The sequence below is a fragment of the Phalaenopsis equestris genome, unplaced genomic scaffold (assembly GCF_001263595.1).
Source record: "Phalaenopsis equestris unplaced genomic scaffold, ASM126359v1 Scaffold000218, whole genome shotgun sequence".
In the NCBI taxonomy this organism is placed as follows: domain Eukaryota; kingdom Viridiplantae; phylum Streptophyta; class Magnoliopsida; order Asparagales; family Orchidaceae; genus Phalaenopsis; species Phalaenopsis equestris.
Genome location: NW_018164660.1, coordinates 167,828 through 182,511, shown reverse-complemented (window position 1 = coordinate 182,511; position 14,684 = coordinate 167,828). Strand labels below are relative to the sequence as shown.

Sequence of the window (14,684 nt, the reverse complement as noted above, 5' to 3'; positions counted from 1 at the left end):
ATTTGATAATATTTTCTTCTACTGGCTCTACTTAGCTTTCTTATCAAAGTTTACCATAAAAATATTTCTCTTTCCTTTCGTATCAAATTTTTTTTCTTAAGAATGAAAATGTTAGAAAGCAACACATCCTTTCTTAGCATTACACTCTCTCCCTTAAACTAAAGAGCATATGGCACATTTTTCCTTATTCACCATATGTTTAATTTACAAAATCAAAATGAGTAGAAGGCCATTCTGTTTCTCTAATCCATTTACGATATTTCATTTGGGAAGTTATGGATATTAACGGGGAACCCAAATAAGTTGGGTCTCCCCCTTTCGGAAAGAAACATCTTTCATTTCATCTAATATAAGATGATGAATAACATCTCTCTCTTCTATGACTCGTGGGTTCATGATCACTCCATTTATCACATTCTTGATTTATTTTATTTCGAGATGTTTGTTCTTCATTAAAATGCTTTCCTTGAATTATGAAAGCAAATTGGTGACTTCTTTCATCATTATTTACTACTTCTCTTCATTCTTTTGTTTCTAATTTTGTTGTAAATGAACATGAAAATGAAATTATATACTAAAAGTTTGCTAAAGTTCTTATTTCAAAATATGAATTAATACTTATTTTGTTTAAATGTTACTCAACAAAATATTATTGGTTTGCTATTTCTATGGGCATAAAAACTGTGACGTAAATGAAGTTTACAAGTTCAGAATAGTTGTCAATTCTATACTCCTGGACTTAATACTCATAATCAGAATTTTCTTAGGTGCTCTTCTTCTTCTTTTTTAACTATTGTGAAATGTGGTTCGTAAAGTTTTCTTCTTTCTCATGAAATCTACTTTTCTTTTGGTGATATACAATTATTAAAAATTTTATGTGTTGATTTATTCAAGGTTAATGTATGTTATGAGGAGAGTCAAAAATGACATTCTTTCAAAAGTTGGTGCTTGCAAGAATTTTTGGGTAACCCAAGTTAAATCTTTGATGCAAAGAGTGAAAACTCAATGCTTCTTGGCCTGTCAGACTATTATTAAAGGAAAGAAACTTTGGTTACATGAATATTTGAGGAAATTTTCTTGTTTGTGATGCTTCTCTTTTAATTTATTTATGGTTTCTCTGGCTATTTAATTCTTATCTTCTATTTTGTATAATCAAATGCATTAATTATTTTTTCTCCCTCCCTCCAATTTGAACAAATATGTGTGTTTTGGTGTGCCATGAGCTCTAGATTGCTGAGCAATTATTATATTCGGATTCTATAGGTACGACTGATAGTATTTTAGGTGTTATTGGTAATTTTGTGATATCATCACAACACTAATAACAATTAAATTATTATCATTCACACTTAATACAAATGCATTGCATTCAGATATAATAATTTTTTCTATAATAATAGTCATGCATACTTGAAAACTTAGCTACTTTTTCAGGAAAGTATTCTGTATGTGCCCTCATCTTCAATTATTTGTTAGAAACGGTGGAGCCCTGTCCACTATGCTTGGGCCATTACTTTGCTTTGGAGAGTCACGCCTCTTCACAAATAACCACTCTCGCCTTCCTCTGTTGTGAAACGAAGAATCTCTCTGCTCCCTCCTGTTTGTGATAAAAAACTTCAGACGACTCCTTTAGTTTCTAAGTCACGTTTTGAGTTCTTCTTCGGGCTTTCTCGGGATAGAGGAAGAGCTCTTCGGCTTCTACGGGACAGTGGAAGAGAAGTGCAAGCGGTAGTTCTTTGCGACAGAAGGAAGAAAAATGAAGAAGAAGAAAATTGTTCTTTCTAGGCTTCTTCTTGGTGGCTTGTGGCAGAAGAGAAATTGTGTTTATTTCTCTTGTAAGTTTGTCTTCTTCGGTGTATCTCGCTGTAGAGTTTCTTCAGTGTATCTTGGTGTAGAGAGAGAAGAACAGAGAGAGAAGAAGAGAGAGAGCAACGACAAGTGAGAGATTCCTCTTGTAAGTTGAGGTGATCGACTGGTGTAAATTCCTCAAGTAGTAAAATCCTCTGCAACTCCGTGGACGTAGACAATTTGCCGACCCACATAAATCTGTGTGTTCCGCGGTGGTGTTTTTTTTTCTGGTGTGAATTGTTCTCGTTCTATTTTTTCACTTCGTCGATCGTTCTCGTGTTTGATTTATATATATATCAATTGGTGTATATCTAGATCTCGTCACAACATTATTGTACCGAGTATCATGACAATCCTTGTGATTAGTTGTTATATATATGTGTGTGTGTATGAAGTTTATTTGGAGGTTATTGCAGGGCTATGTAGCCGTTATTGGGTTAATATACTTAATAACCTCATGAAACCCTCAAATAATAAGCAAAAGTATGAGTGTCAAACTGAAAAAATATGAGTGTGGAATGTATTTATTGAGATCTAATTGGGGTTATTGGGTCATGCGCTTAAAATAAATAGTGAATAAATAGCGCTCGAGAGTGAGAGAGGGAGAACGAGCAATGGAGTCAGAGCAGACGACGATGGATGTCTTAAGAGCGGAGATCCCTGTCAATGAGGAAGAAGATTTCTTTCCCGCAGCAGAGAGGGATTTTGGGAGGATCGTGGGCCTCGTTCTCATCGACATCGTCAATGGCTTCTGCACCGTCGGAGCCGGCAACCTCGTACGCTACCCTCGCTTTCTTCCCAGCGCAAAGTTTCTGCTATTAATTGAATTGAATTGATTTGGCATTTCCGTTTCCAGTTGAATGCCAATAAGACCCGGCGGCGATTTTATTTTTCTTTTTTTTGGTTCATTATTGGGTTGATTTGCGGATTGCTTTACTCATCGGATCGTGTTAGAATCGGAGCAACATGCGTGCGTATATATGTTCCTTATAAAAATAATAATAATAATAATAAATCAGATAGCATTTTCTGTTGCCAAGATGAAGCCGGAACGTAGGAGATCAAAACTTTATGCTATTGTTATTACTCTCCTCTTTTCTGTACTGAGAGTTTCCCTTTTACAGCCAAAAGCATCAAAAGCCACAGTTTTTTTAAGGAACAAAATATTTCTTTCCTGTAAGCATAAAAATAAATAAATAAATATAGAAACCCCAATCTTGCGTTCTCTTGGTTAGGAATCCCTCTCTTCCTGTCTCTTCTCCTCTTTTTCTCTTGTGGTCATAATATGCTGAAATCTTCTCGCTAAAGTTATATTCATGATCTGGAGACAATTTATTAGATGTCTCACAAGATCTGGCATGATCTCTTAAAGTTAAGATCTCACTAGGTTTCCCAAATTCAGTAAATTATTTCTTTAATATTTTTTTATCGATGCACAATCTTCAATATATTGCTACAGGTCACAAACATTTATCAATTAAAGAATTTGTATTAAAAGAAGAGATTTGACCATTGTATAGCTACATAACCTATTACCAAGTTTAAAGCATGGGTCAAATCTGAACACGAGGTGACAATTGGATTTGATCAATTTTATAGGATAACTCGCTCGGCCGAATTCGACCAATTTCAACCGACTTAGCCAAACAATATGGCAAATATTGGTTTAGCCATCAAGTTTGACTAAAGCAGTTCACCCAATCAGTTTGACAAATTTTTTTGACAAGTTAACTATTCAAGTTAGGGCGACTTCATTAATTTTGCCGATCGCCGGACAATGCTGTATTATATAATGCTATACACCTAAGTATACTTTTGCTTCGATGCCTTTTTTTTGTTTTTGTCTAACCATTTATATAGTTGTTACTAGGGCCAACTCAAAACTATAAATACGGGAGGCCACCTAAAGATGAGGGGCACATTTTTTCCTTTAATTGATTACACTAGAGCTTTTCTAGTAGAAATTCCCTATTTGAGCTCCATACTTGGAAGTGATAACTGTTTTATGTGTTCCTAATCTTCTCCTCTTACAAATTCTTATCTAGGTGGTGCGAGAATAATTCAAGATTCAACAAAAATATGTTGGTGGTATAACATAATAATCCTACTAGGGAAGCATTGAGGGATAAGTGTCATACATCTTTGTGCAGTAGCCACAACATTTTTCTCTTTAGTTCTTTTAGCCATAGAGAAACTAACTCCACCTTTGTTTACCTAAGTTGTAATATTCGCACAAGGAGTATTCAACATACTCTAGCTTGAAAATTCATCTTTACATGGAGAACCATTTTATCTTTCTTGCTTATATAGCCTACTTTTTGTTGTAATAGATTTAAATTTATTTTCTTACTTCTATTATTCCTATGTTGGTGGTCATATATAGAGTGATTGTCTAGTTATTCAGAGCAAACATCAACGCACCTTTCATCTTTTTTAAATATTAGTTTTTAAACTTTTATGACGTCCTTCTAGAGTTAATTGCTCAATCGAGATTAAGTTTCTGTTCAAACTAAGGATGTGCCTGACTTTGTTTAGTTTTCAAGTGTTTTTATCAATGAGAAATATTTTCCCATAATTGCATGCAATGATTTATCATTAGATATTTGTTTGAGGAAGAATGAAGTGATTATGAGTTTACTACCCATGTTTTCATTCATTGAATTATTTATAATAAATATCATTGCATCCTAAATATCTTTCACAATTTCAGTCATTATATATGTATGTATATATATATATATATATATATATATATATATTGGGCTTTTTATATATATATATATATATATTTGGCTTTTGGTTTTATTTATGTTTCATCTTCATTTACTCTTTCATTATATGGTTAGAACTTCCATATTATTAGCATCCACTCAGGTAAACTTAAGATAACTATCTTGACTTGATTAGTGATTTTTTTTCAACAAGATTTTAATCTGTCTTTCCTTTTTTAGCTACATTTGTTATAATACATGCTTTTATTGTTAGCATTTAAAATTGAGAATACGTTCACATCTTTGGTGATATCTTATATCCTTATTGAGTTGAGATCTTTGACATAAATAAGCTTCATGAAGGATGATCGATAGGATCTAATGATGGTTTTGACGGTGTAGTCTCGACGCTCAAGCAACTATGAAAGCAAGCTAAAACAATGGACCTTGTTATCTTAATTGATGTTCTTTTATTAGGTTGAACTCGCTTTTCATACATATCAAAAAGCATGTACATAATGCCTGGTGTAGTGGTCTCATTGAGGACAAGCTAAGATATAAGAGAATGAATCCAAGATGTTGTCTGCCCATCAAATCCTATTATTTCTGCTCAATGGATTATGGATTACTCCTCTCAATAATTGGTAAAAATAGTTCTCTATTTTCATCTCTTAAAACTTGAAATTCGACTTCATCCTTTGATGAGTCGAAGCTAGCAATACTTATTTTTGTTTTTTTTTGAAGAACCAAAAGTTCTCCCTTTTGTAGGTACCCAAAAAAAATCCCTTTGTTTTCCGAGTTAGTAGCCCATCTCTCGTGCCTCTTTTTCTTTCTTTTTTTTTTTTTTGATATTATGGGATGCCAAATTCTTTCTTCTAAGGCTCTGTATATAATGGTTGCAAGGAATATATTTGGAGATGGAATTTATTATAAGCTCTCAAAAGATATTCTAAAATATTTGAAAATCAATAATAGACATCGTATTCTCTCTCAAAGTCAAAAATTGATTTCTTTAAGATCTTTACCTTAATGCTAGATCTCTAAAATTTTCTTATAGTCCATTGAACATCATAGTAAAATATTAAAAAATTAAGAGGAGATTCAACTAGATATACTTGGTGAAATTTTTATTTACAAAAATAAAAAAAAAGAGAAATCGCTCAATATCAATTACAAAAGGTTGATTGGAATTGTGAAAATTCAAGTAGATGAAATTTGAAAGCAAACTTGTTAGATGTTTTAAAAGCATTTCTAAGTTAGCTCTCCAATCTTGCTATAGTGTGATTATATTGAAGATTTTGTTAATAATAATTTAGATGTTTTGATTAAAAAGTATAATTCAAATTATAAATTAGAAATTTTCCAATTGTAAGTATAAAATAAAATAAAAAAGATAGAAAGGAAAAACTTGTTTGAGAAGTACATAAATTTTGGCGCTTTCTTTAGAGAACATATTTTATTTCACGTTGGATTTCTTGGGGCGTATTTACTTCTATGGTATAACACACCTTGACTCATCCAATATTGATCATAATAGTAAGAATTTTATGAAAATATTTTTGAACATTTTTTCCTCTGAAGCACAAAAGATGAGATTGAAAAGAGAGAATAAATCTTATGGTGCAATACAATTTGTTGGAGGGAAAGGAACAAAACCTTCTGAGTTTATTCCCTTATTGCCTCATTTTAAATTAGGTTGGTGTAAATTTACTAAATTACTGACCTTCATCATGAGCTTAAATTTTTTAGTTGAAAATGAGTTTGAATGCTAGTATATTTGGCCTAATTTTATTTCCCTTCGATTTATTCCATAAAAAAAATCATCTTGATTTCATTAGAATAATGAGTTGCAATCTTTCATGACGACCATTAGAACGGATAACCTCATCCAAGCATGATTTATATGGAACTCATGTAAGTAGTGAATAGTTGCATTTTTTCGATGATTTTGAACCTTTTCCATAAGACATTAATTCCCCATTTTGTTTTTTATGACGCCAAATATAACAACCTAAACTAAAATACAAACCTAATAATAGATTTTATGATTTATTTTTCTTTCTTGTTTCATATAGCTTGACATGGTAATCCATTTTTGTTGTGGTAATCTTCTTTTAATATACAACAGATCTCTTCTAATCGATACGTTGGTCATCTTTCGCTTTTGTTCTCTTTTTAAGGGATTTTATTGCGCATGGTAATATTTTGTCAATTTTGTTACACGATTTGAATTTAATTGACGATGTTTTGTCTTTGTAGGCTCCACCTGAACCTAATAAACAAATATCCACTATGGTGGAAGAAGCATCAAGGTTGGCCAAGGCATTCTGTGATAGGAATTGGCCTGTATTTGCTTTTCTGGACACTCATTACGCAGATAAACCTGAGCCTCCATACCTTCCTCATTGTATAATTGGTTCCGGAGAAGAACATCTTGTGCCAGGTTCTGCCCCTTAAAACTCTCTTTCAATTGTATTTTTTTCTTTTGTATTATTGCAGTGATACCGAAGTTCACCCAAACTACAACGGGAAAAACAAATATTATTAAAAGAAAATAGGGTTACAATCAAAGACACTTGAAACTAAGAAATAATAAGAACATAACACGACTCAACTAGGGCAGGGGCACAAAGATGAAGTTGGTGTAGTTTAAGAAGTATTAGCGAGAAAGGGTTGGAGGCGACTGGCAGGAGGGCGTCAGCAAGTGGGAGGAGGTCTAATAGGGAGACAACAAGAATAGAGTGACATGAAGTGGCTACAGCTGGTTTAGGAAGTTGGGAAAGGGTCGGCGGGGGAAGAGGTCGTGGGAAGTAGGGAGCAATGGATACGCACCACCTCGAGATGAATTACAGCTGAAGCACCTTCTCGCCTTTGAATACAAGCCTAAGAAGTGAAATTGAACGCCGATGACTGTCCTGCAAATACATGAAAGCAAAAGAAAACCTAAGACAAAGGAATAACTCGGATTTGATCCCTTTATGAAAAGGAGACGCCAATCAACGGTAGTTGGGCTGATCGGTCTTTCCTGTTCTAGGCTGGTTCAATCCAGACGAAGGAAGCAAAGCTTTTCATGGCTCCTCCTACGCATGTTCCATCACACTAGTCAGTGTGATATTTCCCGCATATACTATGCTCGCGCTTGCATTGGTCCTCAGGGGTTGGTGGAGTTTTGATCTCATTCATTGAAGCTTCCGAGTCCTTGTAGTATAGAGTTAAATTTGTTATGTTGAAGGTAGCAGAAATATTGTAATCCCTTGGCAAGTTGATCCTGTAGTTGTTATCATTTTGCTTCTTGAGGACCCTGGGCTTAGGTTTCCCAATCGATTCCGTGGAAAATCTTTCTTTCTTCAGTCTAAATTACACCAAATCTCCTTCATGAAAGGTCACCTTCTTCCTTGTTTTATTAGCTTGCATCTAATACTTGTAATTCCGTCTGATGATCTCTTTCCCGACCTCTTTGTGCAGCCCTAAATCTTTTGTACCCTCGCCTGAACATTGTTACTAACCTTCGATGTAAATGAACTTGTACTAGCTCTAGTGGAGTGAGTGGATTATCCTCATACACGATCTGAAAGGGAGTACGTCCTTAGTCTAACTCACGGATTTATTGTTGGCGAATTCGACTTGGAACAAAATCAAATCTCATTGCTTGATGTTCTTTCCTGTAAAGCACTTCATGAGATTCCACAGACTCCTGTTCACCTCTTTTATCTAGTCGTTTTGTTTGGGAATGGGTTGCTGAGTTGAATTGAAGTTTAGTACCCAACTTCCTCCATAGGGTTTTCGAAAGGTGAGTTGGGAATTTGACATTCTTGTCCGATGTGATGGTCCTGTGGTTTCCATGTAGCCTTAAGATCTCCTTGAAGTACAAATTAGCAACGTGAGATGCGCGCTTTGTCTTGTGACATGGCCCGAAATGAGCCATCTTCGAGAATCGGTCAACCAATATCATCACTGAATTGTTGTTCCACTACATTCTTGAAAGTCTCACTAGGAAATTCATGTTGAGATCTACCCAAGGGGCCTCTGGTACATTTAATGGCATGTATATACCTGTGTCTTGCCTTAGGTTTTTGTTAGGTGGCAATATATGCACTATCAAATATTTGACTCCACGTCCCTCGTCATTCGGGGCAAAAAAAAGTGTCCATTCACTAGTGAGAGGGTCTTGTTTCTGCCAAAATGACATGTTAGTCATCCGTTGTGACTCTTCAGGATGAAGGCTTGCTTCAACAGACATTTGAGCACGCACAACTTGCTTTGATAGAACATATAACCATCATCTTTGTGGTATGGTCCTGTAAGCCTATTCTGACATTGTTTACAAATTTTTTCTGAAATCCTCATTTGCGTTGTATTGCTCTTCCACTACCTCAAATCTGACAACTCTCAACTGTAGGGAGGTAATCAATGAATGGAGGCGGCTCAAGACATCTACTACTCGATTTTGAATTCCTGCCTTGCACTTGAGCACGAACTAGAATAACACTAAAACTCAACCCAAGAAGCATGTTTGACTGTTCGAGAATCTCAATGCCTCGTGATTTGTAAATAAAGTGAACTCACTCATCAGCAGGTAGTAGCTCCAATGGTGGAGAGCCCTCACAATGGCATAAAACTCCTTGTTATTGGTGGAATACTTTCTTCTGGACTCATTCAACTCCTCATTGAGGAAGGCTATAGGGTATTTTCAATGGCTCAATATTGCTTCGATCCCTACATTAGAAGCATCACACTCTACCTCAAACTGATTGAAGTACGGTAAAGCTAATATTGGGACCTCTGTCGCCTTCTCTTTCAGAGTTCCAAAATTGGATTGGGCTGCTTCTATCCATTAGAGCTTCCTTCTCTTCAAAAGCTTTGTCAGGGGACTTGTAATGGTGTCGAAGCTCTCGATGAATCGCCTGTAGAATGACGCTAAACCCAAAAACTGCCTCGAGTCGGTAAAGGACTATGGGGGTGTCCAACTCGTGATCACCTCTGTCTTAGTAAAGTCTATCTGAATGCTTGCACCAGATACAATATAAAGCAAAATATACGTGTCAGCATGAAGTGACACTTCTTCATGTGGGCATATAGTTTCTCTGATTGCAGAAACTCAAAAACCTGCTTCAGATGCTGCAAGTGCTCCTCCTCTAAATTGTTTTAGATAAGTATGTCATTGAAGTAAATAACCATGAACTTCCCGAGGTAAACCCGAAACACCTGATTCATCAGTCTCGTGAATATACTACTTGCATTGGACAATCTAAATGGCATGACATCCACTTGTGTAACCGATGTCTGGTCTTGAAGGAGGACTTCCATCATCACATGGCCTCATTTTGATCTGATGATATCTGTCGTGTAGATTAATCTTGGAAAAGACCATGGATCCATGTAATTGATTCAGTATATCGTCTTGGATATGGATATGAAACCAGTATTTGATGATATGATCTTATTGATAGCTCAACTATTGATGCACATCCTCCACAAGTCGTCTTTGTTGGGCACAAGCAGCGCGGGAACAACGCACGAGCTGGTATTCTCCATTATCAATCCCCTAGTAATGAGATTCTGCACTTGCCACTGTAACTCCTCATACTTCGCTGCCTCAATCTATATACAAGCTTGTTTGGCAACACTAATCCTGGGATAAGATCTATGACATGTTGGATATACCTAAGCGGTGATAGACCCTTTGGCAGACTGTCGGTCATCACCTCTTGAAACACGACTAATAGTGGTTGCACCATCTTCGACAGTTCTGCCGCCTCCTAAGCTCCTTCTAAGATGAGTAAGGCTAGTGTCATTGGGGCTTGCTGAACAGTCTGCATAAAGTGGTTCGTGCGTCCTCAGTCTTATTCCTTATAGATATAGATACTTCTCCTTCTAAGATGAGTAAGGCTAGTGTCATTAGGGCTTCCTGAACAGTCTGCATAAAGTGGTTCGTGCGGCCTCAGTCTTATTCCTTATAGATATAGATACTTCTCCGTAATCTTTGATAGGTAAGAGACCAATACATTTTCCCTCCTTCTTGAACACATAAGTGTTTTTTTTTCTTTTTTGAGACCTCGTGTTGCGCCTTGCGATCAAACTGTCATGGCTTCCTCAACTGGGTGTGGCAAGCATCCCTGGGCACCACGTCACACCACACCTAATTCTATAGTTGGTCTCAAATAGAAGACTACCAGACACTGCTGATCCACTCATATCTAGCTTCTTTTCTTCAACCACGTCAGAGAATAGGGTTGGGAGTGTTTCTGTGTAGCCAACTCCAACTTCTTCACCATGAAAGCGGAAATCACGTTCTCTTAGCTTCCTTTGTTAATAATAAGGTTGCAAAGTTTCTTTCTTAACATCCACCTGGTGGGGAAGATAATGTGCCTCAACTACTAGTGATCCCTCTGCGGTTTCATCTATGGAATTCGTCGTACAACTAGAACTTTTCCTTCATCTCACTGGAGTTGGTATTCCTCACCCTAATCCTCAGCTATTTCGTCAATCACTTCGTCCATAGTGCCCTACTCGGTGAATGACACCACTCGACTCATCGGGCAAATGGAGGAAATGTGCCAATATCCATGACACATGAAGAATTTTTAAGCTAGGATTGTACTGGGTTTGCTACTCTTCTCTGACTTCTTTCCTGTATAATATGCCTTGTCATTTCCCTGCGCGACCTTTTTTACTCCTCCAAGTGTGCTCCTGCTTGGATGTCCATTTGTGGGGGTTTGTCTAAAAAGAGGTGAATACTTCTGTTGTTTCTGTTATCTCTCTACTTTCAGCACTAAGGTATGCACGTCCCAAAGTTTCCAATAGAGTTGCAGTTGAACCACCTTACTGATGGCAGACTTCAAACCTCCCAAATACCTTGCTATGGAGTGCTCTTCTGTAAATTTCAATTCACATTTCAACTTGAGATGCATAAATTCTTCAGTATATTTCTCCACTCATAGCTCCTGCTACAGGTGGTAGAGTTTCATGAAAATATCCTGGCGTTAGTGCGGTGGTAGAAATTTTCTCTGTACTTCCTTTTTCATCTTCCCCGAAGAAGTGATTTTTTTCCTCATCTCTCTCTCTCTCTCTCTCTCTCTAGGTTTTCCCATCGCAAAGAACCATCATTCATCAGCTTAATGGTGGCGAGCTTCATCCTTAAATTCAAAGATTTGCTCAACAATCTACCTCTATTTGACAAATTTATTTGAATCTATCCTCCCATCTAAGTCCTTAACTCCTAGATTTTTGCGCCCTTCAGTAGGCACATTCTCTCTTGACCTCCTCTGATACGAAATTCTGAAATGCTCGGGTTGATTTTTTTCTTCATTGAAATTATCTCTACGAAAGAGGTTCAGCTGTTCTTCTGGCTCTCCTTCACAAATCTCATTATTACAGTTAACGGTGGCCTCTCCCATGGTTCTATTCTCAATGGCCTCGAGCCGTTGTAACACTTGGCGGAGTATTCGATATATGTTTCCCATGGTAAAGTTCCGGTCAGGTTCCGACATTTGTCTACTCGGCAACATGGTTAGGGTTTAGGGGTGGATAGGTGAAAGGTGTGTAGGTGCGACAAGAAAAAAATTTATGGGGGTTGAGATAGGTTTGGGTATGGTGGATGCTAAAAACCCTAGGATAGGGCTAGAGTTAAACTAGATCTAATATTAAATTATACGGAAGTTAAACGAAACTACAACTAAGAATACATAATATTACTCGAAAGAAATTAAGGTTACAATCTATGACACTTGGAACTCAGAAATAGCAGAGACACAACACGACTCAACTAGGGCTGGGGCACGAAGACGAAGGTACTGCAGTTTAAGAAAAAGTAGTAAAGAAGGGTTGGTGGCTGCTAGAAGGAGGGTAGCAGCAGGTGGGAGGAGGCCGAAAAGGGCAGTAGTAGGTATGAAAGTGACAAGAAGGGCGGCAGTGGGGGAAGAGGCTATGGGAAGTAGGGAGCGATAGATACACACCACCTCGGGATGAGTTACAGTCGGAGCACCTTCACACCTTCAGATACAACCCTAGGAGGATAAATTGGACATCGATGGCTATCATGAAGAAACATGTAAGCAAAATTTGAAAACGTTAGATAATGGAAACACATATATAAGTCTTATATAACTCAGATCGGCCCTCCCGAATCTAGACTGGTTCAATCCAGACGAAAGAACGAGCGGGATATCCCGTGGCTACTTTTACACCCCCGTCCGTGTCAGTGTGGGATTTTCCATGGCTCCTACACTCGCACCCGCGTCATGCAGTTTGGGGTACTTTTCCAAGTTTTTCTGAGTTATTATGTGATTATGTTATATTTATCATAGATGGATATCTGCAGCTCTTCAGTGGTTAGAGAAGGATGCAAATGCAACAATAAAGCGTAAACATTGCATAGATGGATTCATTTCCTCGATGGAGAAGGATGGTTCTAATCTATTTGTCGACTGGGTGAAATCAAAAGACATCAAAGTTGTGAGTACGATCTCTCTTTTAATCTATATGAATCTTGGCTGCCTCGTTATATTAGACTACGTTTGAATCTTGCCCTTTATTTTTTTTCGTAGTTGAGCCTTAGTGAAGATTAGATTAAAAATTAATCATTAAAGTGTGCTTCAAACCTCGATTTCCTGGCTGAAGAGAGGACTCCCAACTCTTTTATGGCCTTTAATCTTGTTTTTTAGTTCCTTTATTCTTATTGCTGGATTTCCTAGCTGAAGAGAGGACTCCCAACTCTTTTATGGGCTTTACTTAATCTTGTTTTTTAGTTCCTTTATTCTTATTGCTGATCATTTGTTACAGGTTTTGGTCCTCGGGATATGCACGGATGTTTGTGTTTTGGACTTCACATGCTCTATTTTATCAGCTCGAAATATTGGTAGGATTCCCCCGCTGGAAGATGTAGTGGTTCATTCACAGGGTTGTGCTACCTTTGATCTGCCCATTCATGTTGCTAGATGTATCAAAGGGGCCTTGGCTCATCCCCAGGTTAGAATCAGATGGATACGTGCTACCCAATTGTTATGTATTTACGTATCTAACACCTAAACTTTGATCTTAACATTTTTATTGGCCAAAATTTTCATATAACAGCAAAAATATTACTATTATGACTTTTAAAATGAGAGATACACCTTTTCATACATAGTGTAAGATGGCATATATGTTAAAATGGAAGTTTAGGTGTTAGATAAGTAAAAATATAGGAAATGAGTGGTATGTATGCAATTCTTCCTTGTTTTTATCATGTTCTTTCCCCACTGCTTAACAATCATATATGTTGCTCTTTCCAAACAATCAACAACAACCATTATCCCACTAAGTTGGATCAGCTACATGAATCCTTTTTCTATATTGTGTTCTATTGAGTGTCATATTTGCATTTAATTCCAATAAATTAAGATCATTGCTTATACAATGTGCCCATGTCATTTTAGGTCTACCTCAGCCTTTCTTAACATAAGTCGAATCTAAAGCATCTACTCTCCTAACCGGATTATTAGATGATCGACTTTCAATATGACCAAACCATCTAAGACGGCTCTCTCTGTCTCTAATTTTGTCTGCCACTGAAGCTATACCAACCCTTTCACGGATTGATTCGTTTCACATTTTATCTCTAAGTGTCAACCCACTCATCCACCTAAGTATTCTCATCTCAGCAACACTTCATTTTATGCTTCTCCTTTAAAGGCCAACCTTCTGCGCCATAAAGCATTGCAGGATAAATTATATTCTACTGGCATTGTGATGATGGGCATAAAATTTATATTTGTAGTTGCTCAATAAGAATAATTTTACCTAATGCACAGTCAAAAGGAGAAATAATTGTTGTATTTTCTCTTGTATTTAGCTGAAATATCTTTGACTGAAAGTAATTAATAATTTATATTCTTGTAGAAATTGCTTCACCATATGGGACTTTACATGGCCAAGGGAAGGGGAGCCAGGATTGTGAGCAGAGTATCCATGGAGTAATGAATAAGAGTATAATTTCTCCCATGTTCAGCTTCTTTTGTCTATAATAAGTTGGCTCTTCTCCATATTTGTATAAAGAGTTATATTTTCTTCCTCGGTTGGTTGTAATTTTGGACAAATGATTTCAAATCAATTATATTTGCTTTTAGATAATCGCTATATAAATTT

At 36.7% G+C, this 14,684-nt stretch overlaps 1 protein-coding gene across 1 annotated transcript; it reads left to right on the top strand.

Annotated features, from left to right (window-relative positions):
• The first annotated feature begins 2,418 nt into the window (after positions 1-2,418).
• LOC110023149 (nicotinamidase 1) lies at positions 2,419-14,684 on the top strand. Its single transcript, XM_020722417.1, has 5 exons — positions 2,419-2,624; positions 6,819-7,002; positions 12,880-13,013; positions 13,341-13,526; positions 14,439-14,684. The coding sequence occupies exons 1-5, from the start codon at positions 2,463-2,465 to the stop codon at positions 14,514-14,516; spliced, it is 744 nt and encodes a 247-aa protein (XP_020578076.1). The 5' UTR covers positions 2,419-2,462; the 3' UTR covers positions 14,517-14,684.

Excerpts from the sequence above, each read along its gene's own strand:
- LOC110023149 (XM_020722417.1), top strand. The coding sequence starts at position 2,463 with ATGGAGTCAGAGCAGACGACGATGGATGTCTTAAGAGCGGAGATCCCT. Across the intron at positions 2,625-6,818 it reads CCGTCGGAGCCGGCAACCTC|GCTCCACCTGAACCTAATAA; the intron begins GTACGCTACCCT and ends TTGTCTTTGTAG. Across the intron at positions 13,527-14,438 it reads GGGCCTTGGCTCATCCCCAG|AAATTGCTTCACCATATGGG; the intron begins GTTAGAATCAGA and ends ATATTCTTGTAG.